The sequence below is a fragment of the Centropristis striata genome, chromosome 2, assembly GCF_030273125.1.
Source record: "Centropristis striata isolate RG_2023a ecotype Rhode Island chromosome 2, C.striata_1.0, whole genome shotgun sequence".
NCBI lineage: Eukaryota > Metazoa > Chordata > Actinopteri > Perciformes > Serranidae > Centropristis > Centropristis striata.
Genome location: NC_081518.1, coordinates 38,531,742 through 38,553,391, shown reverse-complemented (window position 1 = coordinate 38,553,391; position 21,650 = coordinate 38,531,742). Strand labels below are relative to the sequence as shown.

At 41.6% G+C, this 21,650-nt stretch overlaps 1 protein-coding gene across 1 annotated transcript in view; it reads left to right on the top strand.

Annotated features, from left to right (window-relative positions):
• Positions 1 to 9,310, top strand: part of LOC131992197 (tyrosine-protein kinase CSK) — a 50,183-nt gene extending 40,873 nt beyond the window's left edge. Inside the window, exons 6-13 of the mRNA XM_059357686.1 lie at positions 1,534 to 1,627; positions 2,248 to 2,313; positions 2,417 to 2,516; positions 2,635 to 2,725; positions 4,794 to 4,867; positions 5,684 to 5,879; positions 7,372 to 7,458; positions 7,805 to 9,310. Of these exons, the coding sequence (XP_059213669.1) occupies positions 1,534 to 1,627; positions 2,248 to 2,313; positions 2,417 to 2,516; positions 2,635 to 2,725; positions 4,794 to 4,867; positions 5,684 to 5,879; positions 7,372 to 7,458; positions 7,805 to 7,987 (891 nt within the window). The 3' untranslated portion in view covers positions 7,988 to 9,310. The remainder of the gene's footprint in view (positions 1 to 1,533; positions 1,628 to 2,247; positions 2,314 to 2,416; positions 2,517 to 2,634; positions 2,726 to 4,793; positions 4,868 to 5,683; positions 5,880 to 7,371; positions 7,459 to 7,804) is intronic.
• The last annotated feature ends 12,340 nt before the right edge of the window (positions 9,311 to 21,650 follow it).

Genomic DNA, 21,650 nt, shown 5'->3' with positions numbered 1-21,650 from the left:
AATACCATCACTGTTGGTATGGTTCAGCGAGATCTCCCCCTTTTAATATGCAAGTACTCATCTAAAACATGCAATTTACAACAGGTGTAAGATACTGGAAAAGCTTGAAAATTGACCTTGAAAGTCCTTGAAAAAATGCTTGAATTTGACCACTGCTAAAGTGTACGAACCCTGTACAGTATTGGAGAAAATTTTAATAATAACGTATTTTGTTACTTTCTGCTTTATTGGTTCAGTGATGACACAGAGGTTTGATGTTTGTTAAGAAGTAATGATTCACTGGTAGTCTCACACATTTGAATATCAACAAAATATCATATCTGCATTCATAAGACCAACCTGATTTCACTGGTGATTAGTGAATATTGACTGGTTGTTTGGTTTGCTGTGTTTCTGTGGGGTGGGGGGGTTAAGGATCAGGTGCATTGACCTCTCTCACACCCACACACACACACACCTCCTCCTCTGCTGCCGGTTCCCACAACAACCTTCACAGCTCCCGGCAGGGGAGCGGCTCCACAGCCTTCCTCAGATGCCTTACGCACACTGTCAATCTTCAGCAGATGTTCATTCATTTCAAAAGACCGATCCTGTCATCTCAATCGATGTATGATTGCAGTACAGATGCACTGGGCTTCGGTGAATTGCATATATTCTATTCATGGTTGAGTATGGTAAATTTAGCTTTCTATGATGAGCTAAGCATCCATTTCCGATGAGATAAGCGTCAAACTGAAAGAAGATTTGAAAGAACTTGTGTGATAAGGGTGCATAGGCTGGATGCAGCTCAGCCCAGATATATAGGTTCATCTGTTAATCTAAATGTCTTTTTGTACATAATAATAAAATAATGTGTCAATCAGAACCACATTTTTTTCTTTACCCTAATAATTTCCCTTGGAGTTGGAGCTGTTTCGTGTTTGTTGACCCGGTCATCTCTTCAACAGCACATCCTCGATCTGATATATAACTCCCATAGAAACAGCTCCTCTACTTCAGTCAAACAACTCGCCCATATGCCCACTGCATATCCATTCTACCTATCTCCTCCTGTTTTGTTCTATCTTTTGGATGGAAAAGAGGAAGGAATTCCCTCAAGACAATCATCCTCCTCTTCTCTTCACACTGATGTGTTGATAAAAGTTCTCTCATGCTTTCTCTCTTTGGTGAAGGCAACTCAGCTGATATGCCGTACATATTTAAATCGACAGAGCCCCCGCACATCAACTCTTACCAGAATCTTCTTTCATCGCTACCTTCATGTTCTTCTCTAGAGAGTCACTGGGAACATCACCTTGACTTTCGTTTTGCATATCAAGAGCTCTTACGCGGATTCACCATTCAAATTTAATCTTTGATCTGTGCTTGATCTTTCAGCTATTTACTGTATAAAAATATTGCAGTACATACTGCTGACTCTTCAACAAACATTAGATTTATAAAAAAGTCAAACAATGAAACCAACCTGGGTTTTTATTGCAATTTGCAACATGAAAATACTGATAATTGTGTTCTCTCTCACTCTGTCCGCAGCATTACACCAAAGATGCTGATGGCCTTTGCACCCGGCTGATTAAACCCAAGCTGATGGAGGGGACAGTGGCAGCACAAGACGAGTTCTCCAGGAGTAAGGACACACTGAGCTCATTACACCACCCTACAGGGACACTGGCACCAATGCACACAGGGACATTATTGTGTTTATATACTGTCACGTTAACCTCGCAAACACACAATCCAGACATGCACAGCAGACAAACAAAGCCTGCATCTCCTACAAGAATCCTCCATCATCCTCGTCCTAATAGCATTAATCAACAGAGGGTAATTAATCTTTGTGTGTCTGGGGACGACTGCTGGGCTTCACCAGCTCCCAAGGTCAATCGGAGTCTTCCTCCACCTCTGTCTCTTTTCATTCCTCTTCATGTACCCATCTGACCCAGCTGACTCTGTCACCAGAGACCTGGGAAGAGCTAAATGTTCAAATAAATCAACACTTTTCCTCCCAGATGATAGATGAATCAAAACTGTGTTCCTCTGGCTTGAAGATTTATGTGAAGCTTGCTCATGAATATTTGAAAACTTCATCTTCGATGCCAGTGTTTTACTTGCAAAATCGTACAAATGTGCTTTTGATAATAACAAATATCTGGGTGGGGGCATGCTTTTTCCTGGTAATATTATTAGACTTCATGCAGAGGTGTTGTTGACTGGGAAGTCTAAGCGTTATGCGTCCTCTCTTTGCAGGCGGCTGGGCCTTGAACAGAAAGGAGCTGAAACTTCTGCAGACCATTGGTAAAGGGGAGTTTGGAGGTAAGGAATTGATTTCACAAGTACATCATATAATTTTGTACATCAGAGCAATTATCACTCTTCATATCGTACTAAAACTTCTCCCTGTCTGTGTCCTTGTCAGATGTTATGGTAGGAGACTACAGAGGGACCAAGGTGGCGGTCAAGTGCATCAAAAATGACGCCACAGCGCAGGCTTTCATCGCAGAGGCCTCCGTCATGACGTAAGATCCTCCAGCTGTTGCTCTGTCCTTCACACTAACTGCAAAAATATGTCCGTATACGTTGTTTTCTATTAGAGATTGTTTTATCGTCACATTTTTCTGTTTCTTCTTCATACAGGCAACTGAGGCACAACAACCTGGTGCAGTTGTTAGGGGTAATTGTGGAGGAGAGGGGCAGTCTCTACATCGTCACAGAGTACATGGCTAAGGTTTGTCACACGTTTTCTTTTTTAGACATGTTCTAAAAATGTGGCAACAGTCTTGGGAGTCTGCTCATATTTTATATGTATTTTGTTTGTTGAATTGATCTAAAAACCAAAGCTGTTTTACTATTGTGTATTGGCCTTTTTTTTTGGCTGGGAGCAATAATGTCCTAGTTCCAGATGTATCAATGGCACAAAAAAGTATGTCGACCTTTTGGTACACATAAACTGGTTTTTATAAAGGAAGGCTGTGCGGTGAGAATGTGAACACCTCACACACACTTCAAACCAGGCGTACAAACTGTTTTAGCTGAGATAGTTGTGGGTGATATGGTAAGGAGGAGTCTGAGTGCAAGTTAAGCAAGTTTCTTTTTAGGTTTTTTCTATCAATTTCAATGTGTAATCATTTATGCAGGCTACACAGCGTTCTTTCGAATTTTAAAGGCACATTTATAGGCCTTATTTTAAATGAGTGTTGAATTTCGTTACTTATTTACATTCAAGCCATCTCCCTGTTAATAAATGTTTTAATAAAAGTTTATTCTGTGAAGCACTTTGTGAATTCAGTTATAACACAAGCGCAATGAATGAATCGTTATTCACCTTTCTGAAGTTGAATAATAGCTATAATTCAGAATATACTGAATAATGGTTTGTGATGAATTAGTTGAACCGACACTGTAGATACCACCAGTGCGACATGCTGTGGGTGAAATTGCACTTTTCTTTGCCGTATTTCTCACTGACGTGGTCTAATGAGTGGTTGAGAAGGCCAAATATCAATGTGCAAACATATGTTTAAGGGTGTTTTTACCTCCATTTATGTCTAACTTTGGGTATGGAAATGAGCTCATGCACATTCACCCGGTTCTTAAAATAGAATCAGACTTGATGCTAAGATAAGCTAATCGACTGCTAAAAGTAGCCTCAAATTTGATGTACAGAAATGAGAGTAGTAGAAAAATGAATGTCAGAATCAGAAGACCTAATTGTCATTGCGCCAATGGTACAAGGAAATTTGCTGTACATCATCTAAAAAAACACTGCACATACATGCACACACTCATTCACACTCAATTATGGTAAAAATGCTACCGTTGTTGTGTAAAAATAAATAACATATTAAAAAAAGATGCTGCACTACTGTGTAGGATATTGCACATAATAATCAAGGATAGAAGAAGAAGATTACTTTATTAATCCCACAATGGGGAAATTCAACCTCTGCATTTAACCCATCCTTTTTTACACACAAGTGAACACACCATGCAAGGAGCAGTGGGCAGCACATTACTGCGCCCGGGGAGCTGTGCAGGGGGGGTTAGGTGCCTTGCTCAAGGGCACTTCAGTCCTAGACCTGTCAGTACCGGGATTCTCTCCAGAATCGACTCTCCAGTTGCAAGCCCGATTCCTAACCTCTAGGCCACAGACTGCCACAGACTGATATTGCACAGGATTCCAGTGTATGTATAAATGAATGAGTATATTAAATTCCCAAACTAGACTCTTCTCCTCTGTAGAGCCCCGGTGGTGGAACAACCTTCCAAACTCCATACAATCTGCTGAATCCCTCTCAATTTTCAAAAAGAGCCTGAAGACCCAGCTCTTTACTGATCACCTACACACATAATCAACACACAGCACACACACAAAAAACACCTGCACTTGCATCCCAAAAGCACTTACGTCCTAACAGGACTCAACGTAATATATGCCACTTATTCTTGTGTTGTTTCTTGACTTCATCCTTGCTTGTTTTGTATGAACTCTCAAATAAAAGATTGTAAAGTATTTATGGAATTCAGCAATGAAATGACTACAGTTAAAGCTTATATTAATAATCTAAATAACAAATATATAAGAATGACGTGCTATTTGAACGACACTCCGTCTTGTTTGCAGCTACCTTGAATTTTTTATTTGTGATTTGTCATGCTCTAATAATGTATTTTTGACATAGAATAGTCCTATGTAGCTCTGTTGAGAATACATCAACACTTTTGGGGTCAGAGACTTGTTTTTAACTGGAACCAGCCATGCTAAAAATGTCCTCCTCCTCTAAACTGTGTCACAGGGCAGCCTAGTGGACTACCTGCGCTCCCGGGGACGGACTGTGCTCGGAGGAGACTGCTTACTCAAGTTCTCACTGTGAGTCCTCTTCATCACTGCTCAAGTATTTATTACAACAGTTGGAAAAGACAAATGTTAAATCAGCACAGCTCAGGGTCTAGAGCTAAACTGCTGCTCTTTTAGCTGTCAGGATCTGAATCGAGTTTCAAAAGAGCAGTGTCACGCTCTCGACTGGGAACATAAAAGAAGCCTTTGTTTACACAAGCAACCATCATGCAGAGTGTTTGCTTTGATAAATGGCTGCTTTATCTGCAAGTCAAGTGCTTTAAAGTCTTTATTTATTCTTAATTTAACACTCATTTAGCTGATGCTGTTACACTGCGCAGTGGTAAAATGAGTGTAAACAATCCTATCAGTACGAATAAAACGTGCATCCACATAGAAGTATTTTATGATTCATTTACAGTGTGGGCCACACCACCCTTGAATGAACATGTGAGAGATATGCAAGGGATTATATTTTACAACCCCGATTCCGAAATAAGTAGTGACGCTGTCAAAAACATAATAAAATCAGAACGCATAAATTTGCAAATCCTTGTGACCTACATACTGTCAAATTCAGCACAAGACATGAAATTTGTATGAATATAAAGCAAGTAATCGAGGAATATTTTCACATTTACCGTTTTTTTTTTTTTTTAATCTTTCACCTTCCCCATCTTTTTGCATTAGTTAGATCTGCACTTCAGTTGTTATCTGATGTGGCAAGTCATAACCACAGCCACAAATATGTCCACATAGATTAAGGAGTAGATGCACACCTGTGGGTTGTTATTATCTGAGTCATGCAGCCCTCACTCATCATCTCTCCTGTCCCGCTGTATCACACAGTGATGTGTGTGAAGCCATGGAGTACCTGGAGGCCAACAACTTCGTGCACAGAGACCTGGCAGCTCGTAACGTGCTGGTGTCCGACGACAACATCGCCAAGGTCAGCGACTTCGGCCTCACCAAGGAGGCCTCCTCCATACAGGACACCGCCAAGCTGCCCGTCAAATGGACCTCCCCCGAAGCTCTACGAGAGAAGGTGAGAGACGACGGGGCAGACGGGTAGCAGGCCGGGGCTAATGTGCTGCTGCTTTCTTGGCATTTGTTTTCATCTGCTTCACCAAATTTTTTTTTTTTTTTTTTTTTTCCTTTTTTTTTTAACTTTCTTTTTATTGAACATTTTAACAAACATTTTGCATACATCTGGTATACATAAATCAAATCCCTCCAATAATACATCTTCAGATTACACTTGCCATCTTTCATCTTGGATAAGATATAAATTAACTTTACATTTTTATTCGCTTCAATAAAATTGTGCAACTGAAATAGTCATCCAATGTCATCCAAAAATTATGACTAATCAAACAGCAATTTGTTCCAGTGTAGCAAAATTTTAGAAATAAAAAATAAGCAAAAAAACAATAAAATAATTATAATAAAAAATAAAATTAAAAAAAACATAACTTTTCAACTTCTGTAGCTACGAACCAGGGTACTTTTCCTTCTAATGATGGTCAGCTCAGATAAAGTCAGATCTAATTGATTTTATGTACTCTACCAAATTTTTCCATATTTTTTTAAATCTGTCCTCCTCCAGTCTTGCTTCACCTAATTTAACTTGAGTACCAGCGTAAGTGAGATTAAAAACAAAACAATGTTTTTAATTTGATGCCAAAGTCGCATTAAAGGTGGAGTCTGTGATTCTGGAGAAAGTTGTTAATATTTAAACTCAACACCGAAACAAATACACCCATCCCCATCAGCGCTCCATCAGAATGTTAGATTTACAGTCCCTTTTGGTCCGACCTCCTTTCTCTTTATACATCCTCCGTCCTGTGCACTAGCATAAACAGAATAATGTTGTGTGGATCGTCCAAGCCACCTTGTTTGTTTCTCATTTACAGAGTCCTGCATATGAACACCGGTTTTGTTTTTCAGCATACACACAGAACAGACAGCAAGCACACTGGGAGGAGATAATTTACAAGAAGTGTACTGGATTAGAATCACAGAATTACCAAACATTGGACTGTCCGACGACGGGTTTGGATTATTCATGAGTTTCATTTAAATCTAAGAGAAAATTCTACAGTACAACAAATTTTTTTAAATCACTCATTAAATTCACACTTAGATTAAGAAATTAAGAACAAATGTGTTCGTACTGGTGTTTTTTGCATTAGGCTCAATGTGTTTGTAGAAAATGTTAGGCAGCTTTTATCTAATGTTTTTCTCACGGCACCCTTTTTTTTGTTTACTGGTTCAGATGGACTGTAATCTCAGTCAGGACTTTCTTTAATGGCAGCAGTTGAAGAGGAAGCCTGCTATCCTTAATCTTCAGATCTCTTTGGAGCTTATGCAGTCAAATTTACTGAACACATTTGATGTTACTTTTCTATTTGTTGTCATTCTATTCATGGTTCCTCACTTGAGCTTAAGTTGCATTAAAACAAACAGACCAAGACTGCTCTCTGAATTTTTGATGTGTGAATTTTGACTCCCCCTTTTTTTTTTTTTTTGTCCGACAGAGGTTTTCCACCAAGTCAGACGTCTGGAGTTATGGAATCCTACTTTGGGAGATCTACTCCTTTGGCCGTGTGCCTTACCCTAGAATTGTAAGTACCCGAACAGCAGACTTCTGAGGTATACCAGCAGGTGGCAGGCTTCATCGCTGGGAACAGTGTTTATTTTTCTTATTTATTTTTCCACAGGATTAGTGAAATGTCTTGTTCCTTCAGTGCTGACCTCCAAATAATTAGATTTGTGCCATTAGACTGCTGGAGCGGGTGATGAAAATGTGACAAAATGTGTTCTGTATCATGAATTTAATTATTTCTGCATGCTTCACCACTTTGTTACATTTACATATTTAGTTGTTTTGAAGAATAACCTTTGCCTGAGATGTCGTGGTGCAGTTGAGTCACATCAGCTGAATACCAATCATCTCTCTCTGTGTTGCAGCCGCTGAAAGAGGTGGTGCCCCGAGTAGAGAAGGGATACAAGATGGACGCCCCAGACGGCTGCCCGCCCGTGGTGTACGACCTGATGAAGCAGTGCTGGACCCTGGACTCCGTTGTGCGGCCCTCCTTCCGCATGCTGAGGGAGAAGCTGCAGCATATCAGAGCCAAGGAGCTCTACCTGTGAAGAGGAGGCCCAGGGGGGGGCGACGGGGGGAGAGGAGGGGGGGGCAAGACACAGCCCAGCACAGCTGTAAAGTAGGAGGAGGAGGAGAAGGAGAAGAAGAGGGACCACAGGACCTTCCTCCTGCCTGCCCAGCCTGTTGATCTGTGGGACTGCCATACTGCGCCCCCTCCCCCGCCCTCAGGCGTCCACCAGCCGCCCTCTTGCTTCCATACAAGGACTGTTTTTCTGTTTGTGTTGTATAGCTTTTGCCAGACAGTTTCCTCTTCTCCCGATGGGCCACTGCTCTTTCCTCCTTCTGTACCTGCCACTGCTCTCTCTCTCTCTCTCTCTCTCTCTCTCTCTCTCTCTCTCTCTCTCTCTCTCTCTCTCTCTCTCTCTCTCTGTCTCTGTCTCTCTTTCTTTTCCTCCCCTCCTCCTCCTCTCCTGAACATGGCATTAACTAGAGGGGAGGCTGGCCTTTTCCTCCACGTTTGTCAGGTGCTCTTTCTTCTTCCCCCACGTCCCTCTCCATCATTCCTGGATCTCTGTATCACCGTGTGGCTCTGCATGAAATCAGCCCAGCTCTCTGTCATTCCATCCTTCCCTCCCTCCCTCCCTCCCTCCCTCGTTCCCTCCATCCCCTTCCCTCGGCGTGGTGTCAGGTGTGGGGCCTTCGCTCTGTGCTAAAGTGCCTCCAGTCTACAGAGCTCCAGACTTCCCTCCAGCACGTTTTTTTCAACTGGACTGTTGTAGTTTTATTTTTTATTTTAATTACTTTTTTTAAGAAATCTTTTTTATTGCTTTCTTTTTTTTCAGGGAGGTTATCAAACCGTTTTTTTTTTTGTTTTTTTTTTAGTGCTGTCTCCTCCACCATCACCCCATCAGACTGGGATTTTTTCCCCATGTGTCAATAAAGAGAGTGAACAGGAAGAGAGAGGATTGGGGGCCATTATCATGTTTGCCTTCCAACCAATACAGTTCGGAGGAGTGTTGGGTGGGTGGCAGGACAATAACAGGAGACGGGGGGGAGAGGCAGTTCACAAACATGGTCGATTCATCATACGTGGGCTTGTTTTTATATCAAAATATATTTAAAGGATTAAAAAAAAAAAACAAGGAAAAAACTGACTGGGGCAGAGAATAAAAAAGGAGGACTTTCAGAAGCCAGGTGTGTCCTGGCGTTAGGAATGTTCAGTGTCTCTGTGAACGCTGGGGTCGGGGTGGTGCATGCTGTGTGTGAGAGGCCTTGGGTTCAACTGTCAGTGCTTTCAATGTTCATTGTTTTATTATGCTATCATGATTATGAATAAATCATTCCATCTGAACAGTGTGGAAACACCTGCATCAATATATCAGTGTGTATGTAACTGTGTGTGAGAGAGAGAGAGGACTGTGGTCATACAAGCACCTTTCTCTCTGTGAGAGAGTGTGTGTGAGGATCGGATCCCAATGATTTAGGGTTAACATATTGTATTTTTAGATAACATCCCCTGGAGTCAAACATGGAAATATTTAAAAGTAGTACACTGAATATTTGGCCATAATAGAATCAAATGTTCTTTTTGATTTTACTCTGGAAGGTTGACAGAGCACTAATGTGGTTCATATTCACATTCTTCCACACATGGATGAATCATGAGACACTGGGCCCCTGGGCATGCAAAAGGCCCCACCACCACTCCTACACAGGAGCAAGACTTTGTGGTGGTTTTGCCTCTATTGTTGTTGTTTTATGTGTCTTTGTAGTCGTTGTGCATCATTTTTGTGTCTCTTTGTAGTCAGTTTGTGTCTTTTTTTTTTTGGTCATTTTGTATCTGTGTAGCCATTTGGTGTCTTGTTTGGTCATTTTGGGTCTCTGTCTTTTTGTTCAGTGTTACGTGCCGCTTCAAGGGGAATTCCCAGGTGAAGGCTGGGGCGGATGCTGGACCTGTGCCCAGTAGGCCCGTTCAGTAATTCATCCATGCTGTCACTCCACCACAGTACCTGTCACAGTGGCAGGTGACTCAACAGCTCTGCTGGAGCAGCTCAGGTTCAAGTGCCTGGCTCAAAGGCACCTTGGTAGTAATTATTAATGAGGGTGAAGGTTTGCCATTTATTCTCTCCAGCTATTTTCCTGACTCATCCAGGTGGATGGAGACCATAAGAATACTTCTTTAAAATGATTTGCAGCCCTGTGTAATAAACAGTTATATAGATGTATGTACATGTACAAATTTTGTACAGAAGCCATAAGTTAAAAAAAAACCTTCATTTAAATGCAGAACCAACCCTTTAAGTTCCTTGCTCAAGGGGCAGCTGAGACATACAATAGATCAGAGATATTAAAGATCAAGAAATATCACTTATTTAAAATAGATTAATTTGTTCTGTAGCGTATTTTATGATTGGGTGAAATGGCTTACAGGATGGAAAATATGTTATCCCTATTTTCTCAACAGGTCTATTTGTAAAAGGCTGACTAGTTTTTAGCATCCCTGTCTCCTTAAATCATATCCCACAACCTAAAAGAGAAAATAGTTCTTTGATTTACAGCACAGCGTGAGCAACCTGTGAAGAGCATCATGAGACAAAGTGACTGCGAAATGCTGCTCTAAAGAAGATGATGTCTCGCATCCGTCTCAAAGCTCTATCTCTTCACAGATGTACAGCTATAAATAAATCCTCCAGTGTTCATCTTTTGATGTCAGCAGTGCCATTAACAGGTGGCAAAATGTCAGCAGAGCCTTGTAGGTGTGAAGGGGAGTTGGTGTTATTTCAGCCGAGCTGTTAACACAATGGTGAGTTTAACTGTGGCGCCTGTGTTCTTTGCCCACAGTGTAACTTACAGGTTGGATGGGATCATAAATCTATCAGTTTCACAGATTTTCTTCTTGTGTTTCCTTTTTACCTCATCTCATCTTTTTGACTTTGATCAGACCTTGCGTCTTCTGCTGTTGCAGCAAACAAGTGTTTGAGGCATGATTTCATGTGATTCTCATGAATTTTAATGACAGTGACAGGGAGGCAACAATGGGCTGGTTACGTAAGCAAGGCAGTTTGTGCTCATGGCCAAGACTGTGCTGCTGTCAGGACCTATCACGCCAGCTCCAATTTACCATCCTGCTACGGCTGCATGAGACGGGCCTGCTGCAGAGATCCCCCCACCTCCCCCTACTTGGTTTGTCTCCTCGGCTCACTGGCAAAAAGTACAGCTTATTAGCCTATTGGGGGAACATTTTTAGATGTCGCCTGGCTGCAAAAAGTCACCACCGCGAGGCATGACACTGTCTGAGCTCCCAAGGGAGCTGAAAAGGAGCAACACGCAGCTTCAGTCTTGGATTAAATTGCATTTGGGGATGAATTACTCAAAATATCAGATGTTACGGGGGTCTTCCATTACCCATACTGCCATACTATTTAGTGTGCCAAAAAATATTAAGTATGTCCCATTACTGTGTGTCAAATTCACAGTGCCAAAAAATACCAGGATGTCCAACTGCATCCGGTTGCATTTTGCAGTATGCAAGCCAGCATGCTGACCCACATTCCTCTGTGCTGCATTTTTATGAGAAAGAGGGTCAAAATTCAAGGCTGCAACAGGCCTGAAACCTGAAGCCAATCCTGAAGTTCGTTAAACCTGTTTTCTTTTTAATGGCCAACAGGCAGCGACACCAGCAAAGAAGTCTGTTTGTATGAAAATCAATAGGAAAATGATCCTACTTGTCACTTTGTCACGTCATGCGGCGATGGCATGGTGAAAGGTTCACTCTGATGAGAGAAAACCTTTGTTGGGAAGTTAAAGTCTTTTTACTGACTTGGATCAATAGCTCTCGGACGGTAAATTGAATGAATCTTTCTTTAAGTAATTTTGCTCATTTTGTTCATTTTATCTAGTGCTCTTGAGGGTGAAAAAAAGAACGCAAAAACTCAAACACTGAAGGCAACATGGTTTGCTTCAGTTGACAAAGTATAATACACGTGTGAAAACGAGGAGCAAAGACGCACCACAGTACTGGGACCACTAGGATGGTGATCGGCGCAGCATTGTTATGCATCGTGAACAAATCATTCAGCTCCTCTACAATGACTAGGTAGCTGTCACATGACAAAATAACAAAAGACTGATCGGTATGAATTCCCAATCATGAACAAACCACTGTGCTTACTGCTCATCCAACAGCCCTGTGGCTGAGCTGCCTCACGTCACGTGACAGATGAACGAGACACTCAAACTTGAGGACACATAGTTAAGTTGTGAATGAATCATTTCTGTTTCCTGTCCTGACTGAGTTTATGCAGCTGCCATGTGATGAGGGAACGTACTGTGTGAAAATGAACAAATCACTCACTGAGACTACTCATTACTTTACGTTCATTTAAAAGAAGAGTTCAAAGTGAATGAAACGTTCCCTTACAACACACCACAATTTTGGTAGCTTGCCAGGCCAGCCTCTTCTGCTCCCCCTTGGTCACAACAGCATAAGTTAACATTTGTTTATATTTGAAGCAAGCATCTCTGCCATATTGTTTTGACTTTTGGCCATTATAGGTGCTATATTTCCGACTGAAGCTAGCTAAATATTTAATGGGAAACCGTCGGGCTCTAATGGTCACCTTCCCAACATGTACCAAAGTAACAGACAGCTTTAAATGCATGTTAGGTAAAATAAAAATAGAAATTAAGTGTTAGCATTACGAGTTACTCGTATGGGCACGATTCATTGGCAAATCTCATATTATGCATTCATATCAATAGAAAGGGCTTCAAAATAGCCACATGACATGTTGGTCTTAATTTTAAATGTAAGTCAAGGTTGTGAAATTAAAGCTCACTCTAGACTTTGCATTGTACAGACCAGAGACCACACACCTGCTTTCCCTCAAACCAAGACGGCGGTGATCTTGTGACATCACACTGTCATCCCCAAGTTAAGGCACGAAGAGTGAGATTGGTTGTGGTAAGAGCGTTAGTGTCAGCCAATCAGAGGCAGAGTAGCAGGGTTCATGCCTTCAGTGGTTGGGATTTAGCATCTGTCCACATTTCACCGGAGGGGTCAAAGGCCAGGGGCAGCTGCTTCCTGTAATGACATTCAGTGCCTTGTTCAAGGACACTGGGTCGAGGCTGGACACAGTCATCACTGTGGGGACACAATCTTTCTGTCTCGCCTCCAGGCCATCTGCCTCTTTATCATCACATCCTTCATTTCTACATTCGTAGTAAGGTAAACCCTTGTAATTGTATGAAATATGATGAATTATGGTGCTATATTTTAACATGTAAAGCCCCGCTAGAGGATGGACTGTGATGGAAGCTGTGGTGACAGGAGTGAGAGTTAATACACAGCTCTCACGTCTGGATGCCTTGGTCTTCCGTTCACACTTAAGTAATCCTGACAACCGCACAGCTCGGCGTTCTTAGTGGGCACAAGCAGGAGGAATGATGTGTTAATCAGCTTTCGATAAGTTATGGATCTGAGCTACTGACGGCAGCCAGACACACTCGACAGCAACAAATTAGCTCCTAAATTAATCTGATTACACCAACACACATTTTAGGGGGGCGAGTCTGAAGAAGATGCTGAGGGCTGCACATGTTGTTGAGGAGTTAGCATGTGCATGGTCGTCCTGGACATGACAGCTTTACATGTGAGACAGAATGAGGGTGAGTTGGTGAAGTGGGGGGTGTCAGGTCATGTTTTTTTACTTCCAGCCATCCTTGGCTTCATGTGCTGTTGCTGGGTTACATGTTTTCTTGAAGCCACATGAGTCACAGGAAGAAACATGAGTGTGTGTGTCGTTTCTGGCCCAAATCACACAGCATTAACAGTTTTTCAGCATCACTGTTTTTTTCCCCAATGCATCATAATTTTTGCAGCACAACCCTGCGTTATATTTGTACAGATGGAACACTTCCATCTGGAAACTAACCAGTAAAACCAGTCAGTTAAACCTTCCTCAGGCTTTTAACACAGATATATGAATGTTTTCACAGCCACTGAATAATAACATATAACATGTTCATTTAGGTGCCTGCAATCATGTGTTGCTACCTTTGGACAGAATTAGATAGAATCAGGTAAGGTAAAAACATTTGTTTGGTTTGTTTGTTCTGGACTGCAGCAGAAACATTATGATGCTCCATGGAAGAAAACCTGCTCCCTACGAAGTGATAATTCTTTGTTTCGGGTGATTATACACTAATGAAAGCATAATTATGAATATTATATAACATCATATAAGCAAATGAGACCATCATCAAGAATACTGATGTTACTGTGTACACTGCAAAAAAGCCAACTTGTATTTTTTGGCCTAAAACAGCTTTAAGTTGGTAAAACTTGGAAATATAAATTATTGACATTTAGGGCAACAATGTAAGTTAGCACAACAAAGGAAGTCAGTTGTCTGCTCAAAAACAAGTTTGTGAGTTGTTGTTACTTTAAGTTGAGGTTCACAACAAGGGACAATAGTTCTGCTAACTCTCGTTTCTTTGTTGTGAAATGCAGGAAAGCGGTGAAATTCGGTCATTAGCGAAAGCTAGCGGCTAACTGATGCTAGAAGCTAACTGATGCTAGGGGCGCTGCTTGTTACAGCTACAAGAGTAGCCATTAGCGTATCAATGCTAACTCAAAATTTTTGTCGCAACATTAGCTGACATTTCATAGCGGCATTTCAATTGTGCCAATTCAGCACATTGCAGAAGTTGGCAGAAGTAAGGATTAAAAGTTATTATAACTTATAATGTAAAATTATAAGTTAGTACAATTTACAGTTGAGTTGACAAAAATCTGAATTCAGAGTTGAGCAAACTCAAAAACAAAACTTAAAATATTTAGTTTAATTGTCCAACTTAAAATTGTATCAAGTTTGTTGCCTTGAAATTTTGAGTTCACCCAACTTGTTTTTTTTGCAGTGTAGTTATTCTTAATGCATGCCACCATGCCATCGGCTCTGATTGAGACAAATTTAGACTAAATCATGGAGGTTCTCGAGAACGTCCTTTAGCTCAGACTCTATGGGGCCTCTGGCAGCGACCACCAGCTCCTGGACACACAGATCCGTTTTCACTGCTGCCTTCAAACTGCAGTCTGAGTTCCAGCTTGAAGTGGAGAGCTATGCGACCAGAAGCAGCAGCTTTGTCATTCTTCAGGTAGTCCGTCAGACCAAAGGTGAGAGGTTTTCTAACAAGAGTTTGGTGCTCATGGAAACACTCGACATAAGATGACTGTTCCTGCTTTCTGCTTTATTAAATTAATTACATGAGTTTTAAGCGATTGGGCCTAAGTGTTTTCCCCCGTAAAAGTGAAACTATTCCTTTAAAGACAGGGTGGAGATGCAGGAGATTACTGGGGAGAAAGTCTAGATTCCTCTGAATTACTGACACTGAGTGGTTTATTTATACAGCCCAAGCACTGTCATTGGGTGAGTGTGGGAGTTCAACATTTCCAGCTTGTTTCAGTGACAAGGAGCGGGCGTTGAGTTGACTGGAGATGAAGGAAATGATATTGACATTATCAGGCCAGTGTGCAGCTGGCTGAGTCAAATGTGCACATGTCCTCAATGACAGATCTTTTCATACGGACACATGACTTAGTTTTGCCACATGCCTTTTTCTGTCTGGGCTCACCACTTTGCTGAAAAGCCTAAAAATATGCATTTCCTGTTGCAATTAGCTCCTATTTGGGGGCATTTGTGCAGACAGGGATATTAGCCTTTCAGACATAGGTGCCACTTTTTATGTCCTTGTGTGGGGCACTGCACTGTTCAGGCCCATGTGCTGTGTCACAGCAGTGTAGCAGTGCTGGAGGTTTAAGCAGTCTGAATCACTCCACTGCTGGCCATATGCAGCATATGGAGTTTATTCTTTTGCATGCTCTATTTGCTCTGATACACCATCAGTTCTGTCTGCCATGTAGATGTTGACTTCTTGACGTCACATTTGGAAGTCCTGATTCTCAGCTGCACTGAGAGCTTATGGGTAACTTTCATGTGTGACTGCAGGAGGCATGACCTCATAAACAGAGCTACTCATTAGCACAGCAGCGATCCATAGACATCAAGGCATGAGGGGGCACGTCACACAGACGTCACACAGTTGCACAGCGTCATCAGGGCTGCCTGTACTGAAGGAACAGTTCTTCATTTATACATTTAGTGCAAGCCTAAAAAAGTCATGGTTTCTTCAGACATGTTTTACATAGACTTTTAAAGCTTTATAATAGCTTTGGCTTATGTGGCACTTTTATTTTTGTTTTTGTTTGGATTAGTGTTTTTTAGGTTGTTTTCAGACTGAGTACTTGCTAATTTCACTCTGTGAATTATAATCATTCACTCTCTCTTCGCCTTTGGCTTATGGAACTGCCAATCAGCTGTAAATGAAACAGAATTCATCCAAGCCTTAACAACTGAAACCTGGACACTCTCCCCCTCTCTTAACAACCTCTGTCCTCATCAGAAGTCATTAGATAACAAAGCAGCAGAGAGGAAATGGCGTAAATCCAGGGATGCCTCTGACATCAGTATTAACCTCAATATTCATGCTTAATATTCAGCTTGGATCCACGCAACTTGTGCCCACAAGTTCTGCACAGAACTTGGGTATCATGGCTGACCTTTAAGGTCCGATTCTCCCTATACAACATTAGGAAGATCAGAGCCTACCTGACCGAGAATGCGACACATCTCCTGGTATCACGTTTACACTACTGCAGCTCTCTACTGGCAGGTCTCCCTGGATGCACCTTCAAGCCTCTGCAGGTGATCCAGAACGCTGCGGTGCGTCTGGTTTTCAACCGAGCACGTCACTCCGGCCCTACATCTCAAACTACACTCTTCCTCTGTAGCTCCCTAGTGGTGGAATGAATTTCCAAACTCCATCCGACCTGCTGAGTCCATCTCAATCTTTAAGAAGAGACTAAAGACCCAGACACAGATGAACAAGAGTACTACTTGCACTGCCTGATAACATTTATGTCCTAATGGGCTTAAACTTAACCCATTGCACTAACTCATCTGTCGTCTCCTGACTTCATCTTTGCTTGTGTTGAATTAACTCTCAAATGTACGTCACTTTGCATAAAAGCATCTGCTCAATGACATTGTAGAATTGTAGAATTTTTAAAAATGTTTTTTGACAATGAAGAAGGATTCTGGAATTTGCTCCTAATCTCTCAAATCTCGCTTGTTAATAAGTCACTTTATAGCCTGGATGGTGAGAGGAATGTGTGCAAAAACAATAACACTTGAAAAAATGGACATGTGGGGTTTTTTTGGAAATAATATGAGCCAATCCTTACTAAGGGTGCACTGCTAAGTTTTCTTGTGAAATAAGCTTCTGTTTTACTCAGCATTTCTAAAAACATTTAATCACAATGGGCCTCATGTATCAATGTTTTCTTATTTTCTAGCTTCTTCTTCAATACTTCTGCTGGTGAATTGTTATTTAGTTGTTGTTGTTTTTAAGATGTGCATGATGTCATCCATCTGCATTCTATCCAAACAAAATAGGGACCTATACAAACATTGCTCCGCAGTGCTGCTAGTGGTCAAAAACTCAGAGTGCCTTTAATCTTTATCTTTCCTGGTCTGGCAACAGAAGACCCCATATTCATAATAATAATAATACTGTATGTTGTAACAAGAGCAATACTCTACAGCCATGCTAGCAGCTCCATACAACTCTGTTTCAGCACAGCAGTTAGCTTAAAGCTAACATTAGCATGATAACATGCTCATAATGAAAATGCTAACAAGCTGATGTTTGGCAGGGTTAGCATGTTTCCCATCTTAGTTTAGTTTAGTTCAAGCCTGTCAACTTGCTAACATTTACTACTTTGCACAAAATACAACGTTCAGTGGTAGTATTGGGCATCCTGATTTTTTTTTTCCTGTTGGTGAAGCTAGAGGAAAGGTCAGAGGATCACCAAAGTTCATAGTATTGGTCCACCATAGATGTCTGTACGAAGATCCAATAGTTTTTAAGAAATTAGACAAAGAGTTAGACTGACCAACAGACTATTAGCATCATGGTGATGAAAAGACATGATAACTGCGCTCAGAATCACATTGTCTCATTAGATGGTGTTTATAAGGTGCTCAAAATAGTTTACTCGGGTTCATGGTTGGCAAAGCCACTTGCAAAGCCATGTTAGCTGTTCATTAAGCGCATCCTCACACATTAACATTTAACAGCAACAGCAGCCTGAATTAATGAAGTTTGAGGTAGAATCTGCTTCTTAAGTCCTAATGGAGTCCTGCTGCTCATCAGAGCTTGAGCTGTGAGACACATAGTGATTTTAGGAGCTCAGTGCTGGTACCAGATAACACGTAAGGACCAGGTCTGACAGTAGATGTGGAGGATAAGAGTGCAGCAGTAATGTAATGAGGAACTAATTTGAGCCAGTATGTGTCTCCTCTATCGGCCCACCCTCACAGTGTCTCACTCTGAACGTCGGTGATGGCTCACAGACAGAGGGAGACTGGAGAAGGAGGATAACAACCACAACAAAGGCAAGCCTTGTCCGCTGAGCTGCACGTAAACACTCCCTGCTGCCTGTGATGTAACACCGGCCTGCTTTTTGAACCTCCTCTTTAAATAACCCGATAGTTGCCCTGTAGTGTTGGCTGACATGTTCATTTGACTTTGTGAAATATCAAGGTTCCCCGAGTCGCAGAGAACATGTTTTCTGCACCGCTTGTCAGCATGAATTTGCATTTTGCTTTTGACATTTCACCTCCCCCTGCCCCGGGCCCCCGGCATGCTGTTTGCCAGTGGGGGGGAACTGTGCCAACACACATCCCAATAAGGAGATGGTGAAGGGCCCCGCAGCCCCTGAGAGCCTCCATCATGATACCACACCACTACACGTAGTAACTTCCCAACCTACATTATCCTTCTGACTGTTTTAAAGCCGCCAACAATGGCAGCATAAGATGGGAACAAACATTTAAGCTGCACCAGGAAAGACTTTAACATAAAATCAGACAATTACAAATAAATCAGCACCAGAGACAAATGTAAAGTCATCCAACTTTTGTGCTTGCAACTAAAATGTTTCATTTGCTTTGGTGGAAGTATTCACTCGACATCTAAAAAATTCAAGGCAGATAGAATGAACAGTGGCAGAATATGACCATATAAATACAAATACACAGGGTGAGGAAAGTAGAATACATGATTAACATCTCTGCTATTTAACACAATCGCCCTCATCAGACCTTGTGGTCGACATCGTCATTATCATCAGCATCCACTACACAAACCACATCATCATGTCATCAACTCAATACACAACTTGCCAAGTGAGCAGCCTGACGACTCACTGCCTCCTCCCCTGGCCTGGATTCACAAGTAAAATGTTCTGTGGGGATGAAGAAGAGCGTATACCTGTTTCTTTTAACAGAGAGGAATCTGAAATAGGACCAGAGACAAAATCTGAAATTCTGTGTATAGGACATTCCTCTCTACCTTTCTGTTAAAAAAAATCTTATCCTACCAACTGGGATCATTCAATTTTTTCATGGCTTTCTCAGTTTGTTCCTAATGACTTCATGTCATTATTTTCTCTCTCTCACTCTCTTTTAACATGTATCTTTTATTAAGATTAAGATTCCCTTATTTGTCCCACATTGGGGAAATTCAACCTCTGCATTTAACCCATCCTTTTGACACACCAGTGAACACACCGTGCTTAGGAGTGGTGGGCAGTACATTTCTGCACCCAGGTAGCAGTGGGGGGTTAGGTGCCTTGCTCAATGACACTTCAGTCCTTGACCTGTAAGTCCTGGGATTCTAACCAGCGACCTTCAGGTCACAAGCCCCATTCTCTAATCTCTAGGCCAATACACTGCCCAATACGCAAGAAACTTGCTAATCTTCTTGCTAATACGCAAGAAACATTTGAAATTATACTCATCAGCCACTACATTAGGTACACCTTTCTAGTACCGTACTGGACCCCCTTGTACCTTAATTCTTTGTGCCGTAGATATAACAAGGTGCTGGAAACATTCCTCAGAGATTTTGGTCCATATTGACATGATAGCAGCACATAGTTAGTGAAAATTTGTCAGCTGCAAATCAATGAAGTTAACTTCCCACTCCACCACATCCCAAAGGTGCTCTGTTGGATTGAGATCTGGATTAAGATACAGTGAACTCCTTGTCATGTTCAAGAAACCAGTTTAGGATGATCTGAGCTTTATGCATTTATGACATCCTGCTGGATGTAGCCATATGAAGATGGTACATTGGTCAGCAGCAATACTCAGGTAGGCTGTGGCATTTAAACAATGCTCAGTTGGTACTAAGGGGCACAAGTGTGCCAAGAAAATATCCTCAATTAGACCACCACCACCAGTCAGAATCTTTGATACAAGGCAGGATGGATCCATGCTTTCATGCTGTTTATGCCAACTTCTGACCCTACCATCTGAATGTTGCAGCAGAAATCGAGACTCATGGGACCAGGCAACATTTTGCTAATCTTTTATTGTCCAGTGTTAGGGGTGAGCTTGTGCGAATTGTCACCTCAGTTTCCTGTTCTTAGCTGACAGGAGTGGCACCCGGTGTGGTCTTCTGTTGCTGCAGCCCATCTGCTTCAAGGTTGGACATGTTGTGTGTTCAGAGATTGTCTTCTGCATACCTTGGTTGTAACGAGTGGTTATTTGAGTTACTGTTGCCTTTCTATCATCTCCTCTGGCATCAACTAGGTATTTTAACCTTTGGCCCTTTTCAATTTTTTTGGCTGGTAATTGAACATGTCACCCAGTTTTATGATGTTCAAAACCATATGGAAAACCCACCCATAGACTTAACAACATTACCTTTTGCCCATCTTTTGTAACGTGTCCTATAGCATATATTGTTTATTTATAAGGCACTACTAAAAAAACTACCATTCTACTTATCGAGCCTAGTGAGCTTCAGATCTTTTAACTTTCCAACTCGTTCATATAACCCACTGGCTCCAAATATCCCTGCTATTAAAACGGAGGTTGGGAAATTCGCTTTTGTTTATTTTGCTCCTTTTAAATGGAATAATTTACTGTCACAGCTTCAGCTGGATACACTGATTCCTTTTAATCATTTTAAAGACATTCTTATTAATCTTATGATTTCTGAATGTGTATGTACTCATTGAATTTATTGTGCTTCTGTTGATTATATATTATTATGGATATGTAGTGTAATGTGTTAAAATTGTATTTGTACTGTAATCAGGGCGCCATTGGAAATGAGAGCTTGCTCTCAATTGGCCCTCCCTGAATAAATAAAGGTGAAATGAAAAATAAAGCAGCACATACTGGATGTGTCTCTCCTGCCATTAACAGACGTCACTTTGCAGGAATTCTGGGTTTTGAAGTTCAATTCATTTTCAGCCATTTGGAGACGCTAGTGTGCAAAGTTTGTTGGCTCAGCTTGAAAGAAGCTTCTCTCCTGACAGGCCGGGGCCTGGCGGATGATGTGAGGTTTGATGAATCCTCGCTGTGTGAGTCACAGCAACAGTCTGACACTGAAGACTCGTCATGCTTGCTGTCATTCAGAAGTAGGTGTTTGTTATCACTTTTTATAGACAAGCAGCAGGCTGCCTGAGTAGACAGCGTGCCTGTGTGCCATTTATAGCAGGAGTGCTAAACTTTACACTCCCACACCAGAACATACAGAACTGACTAGAAACTAATGATTACATGTTTGTTTGTATTT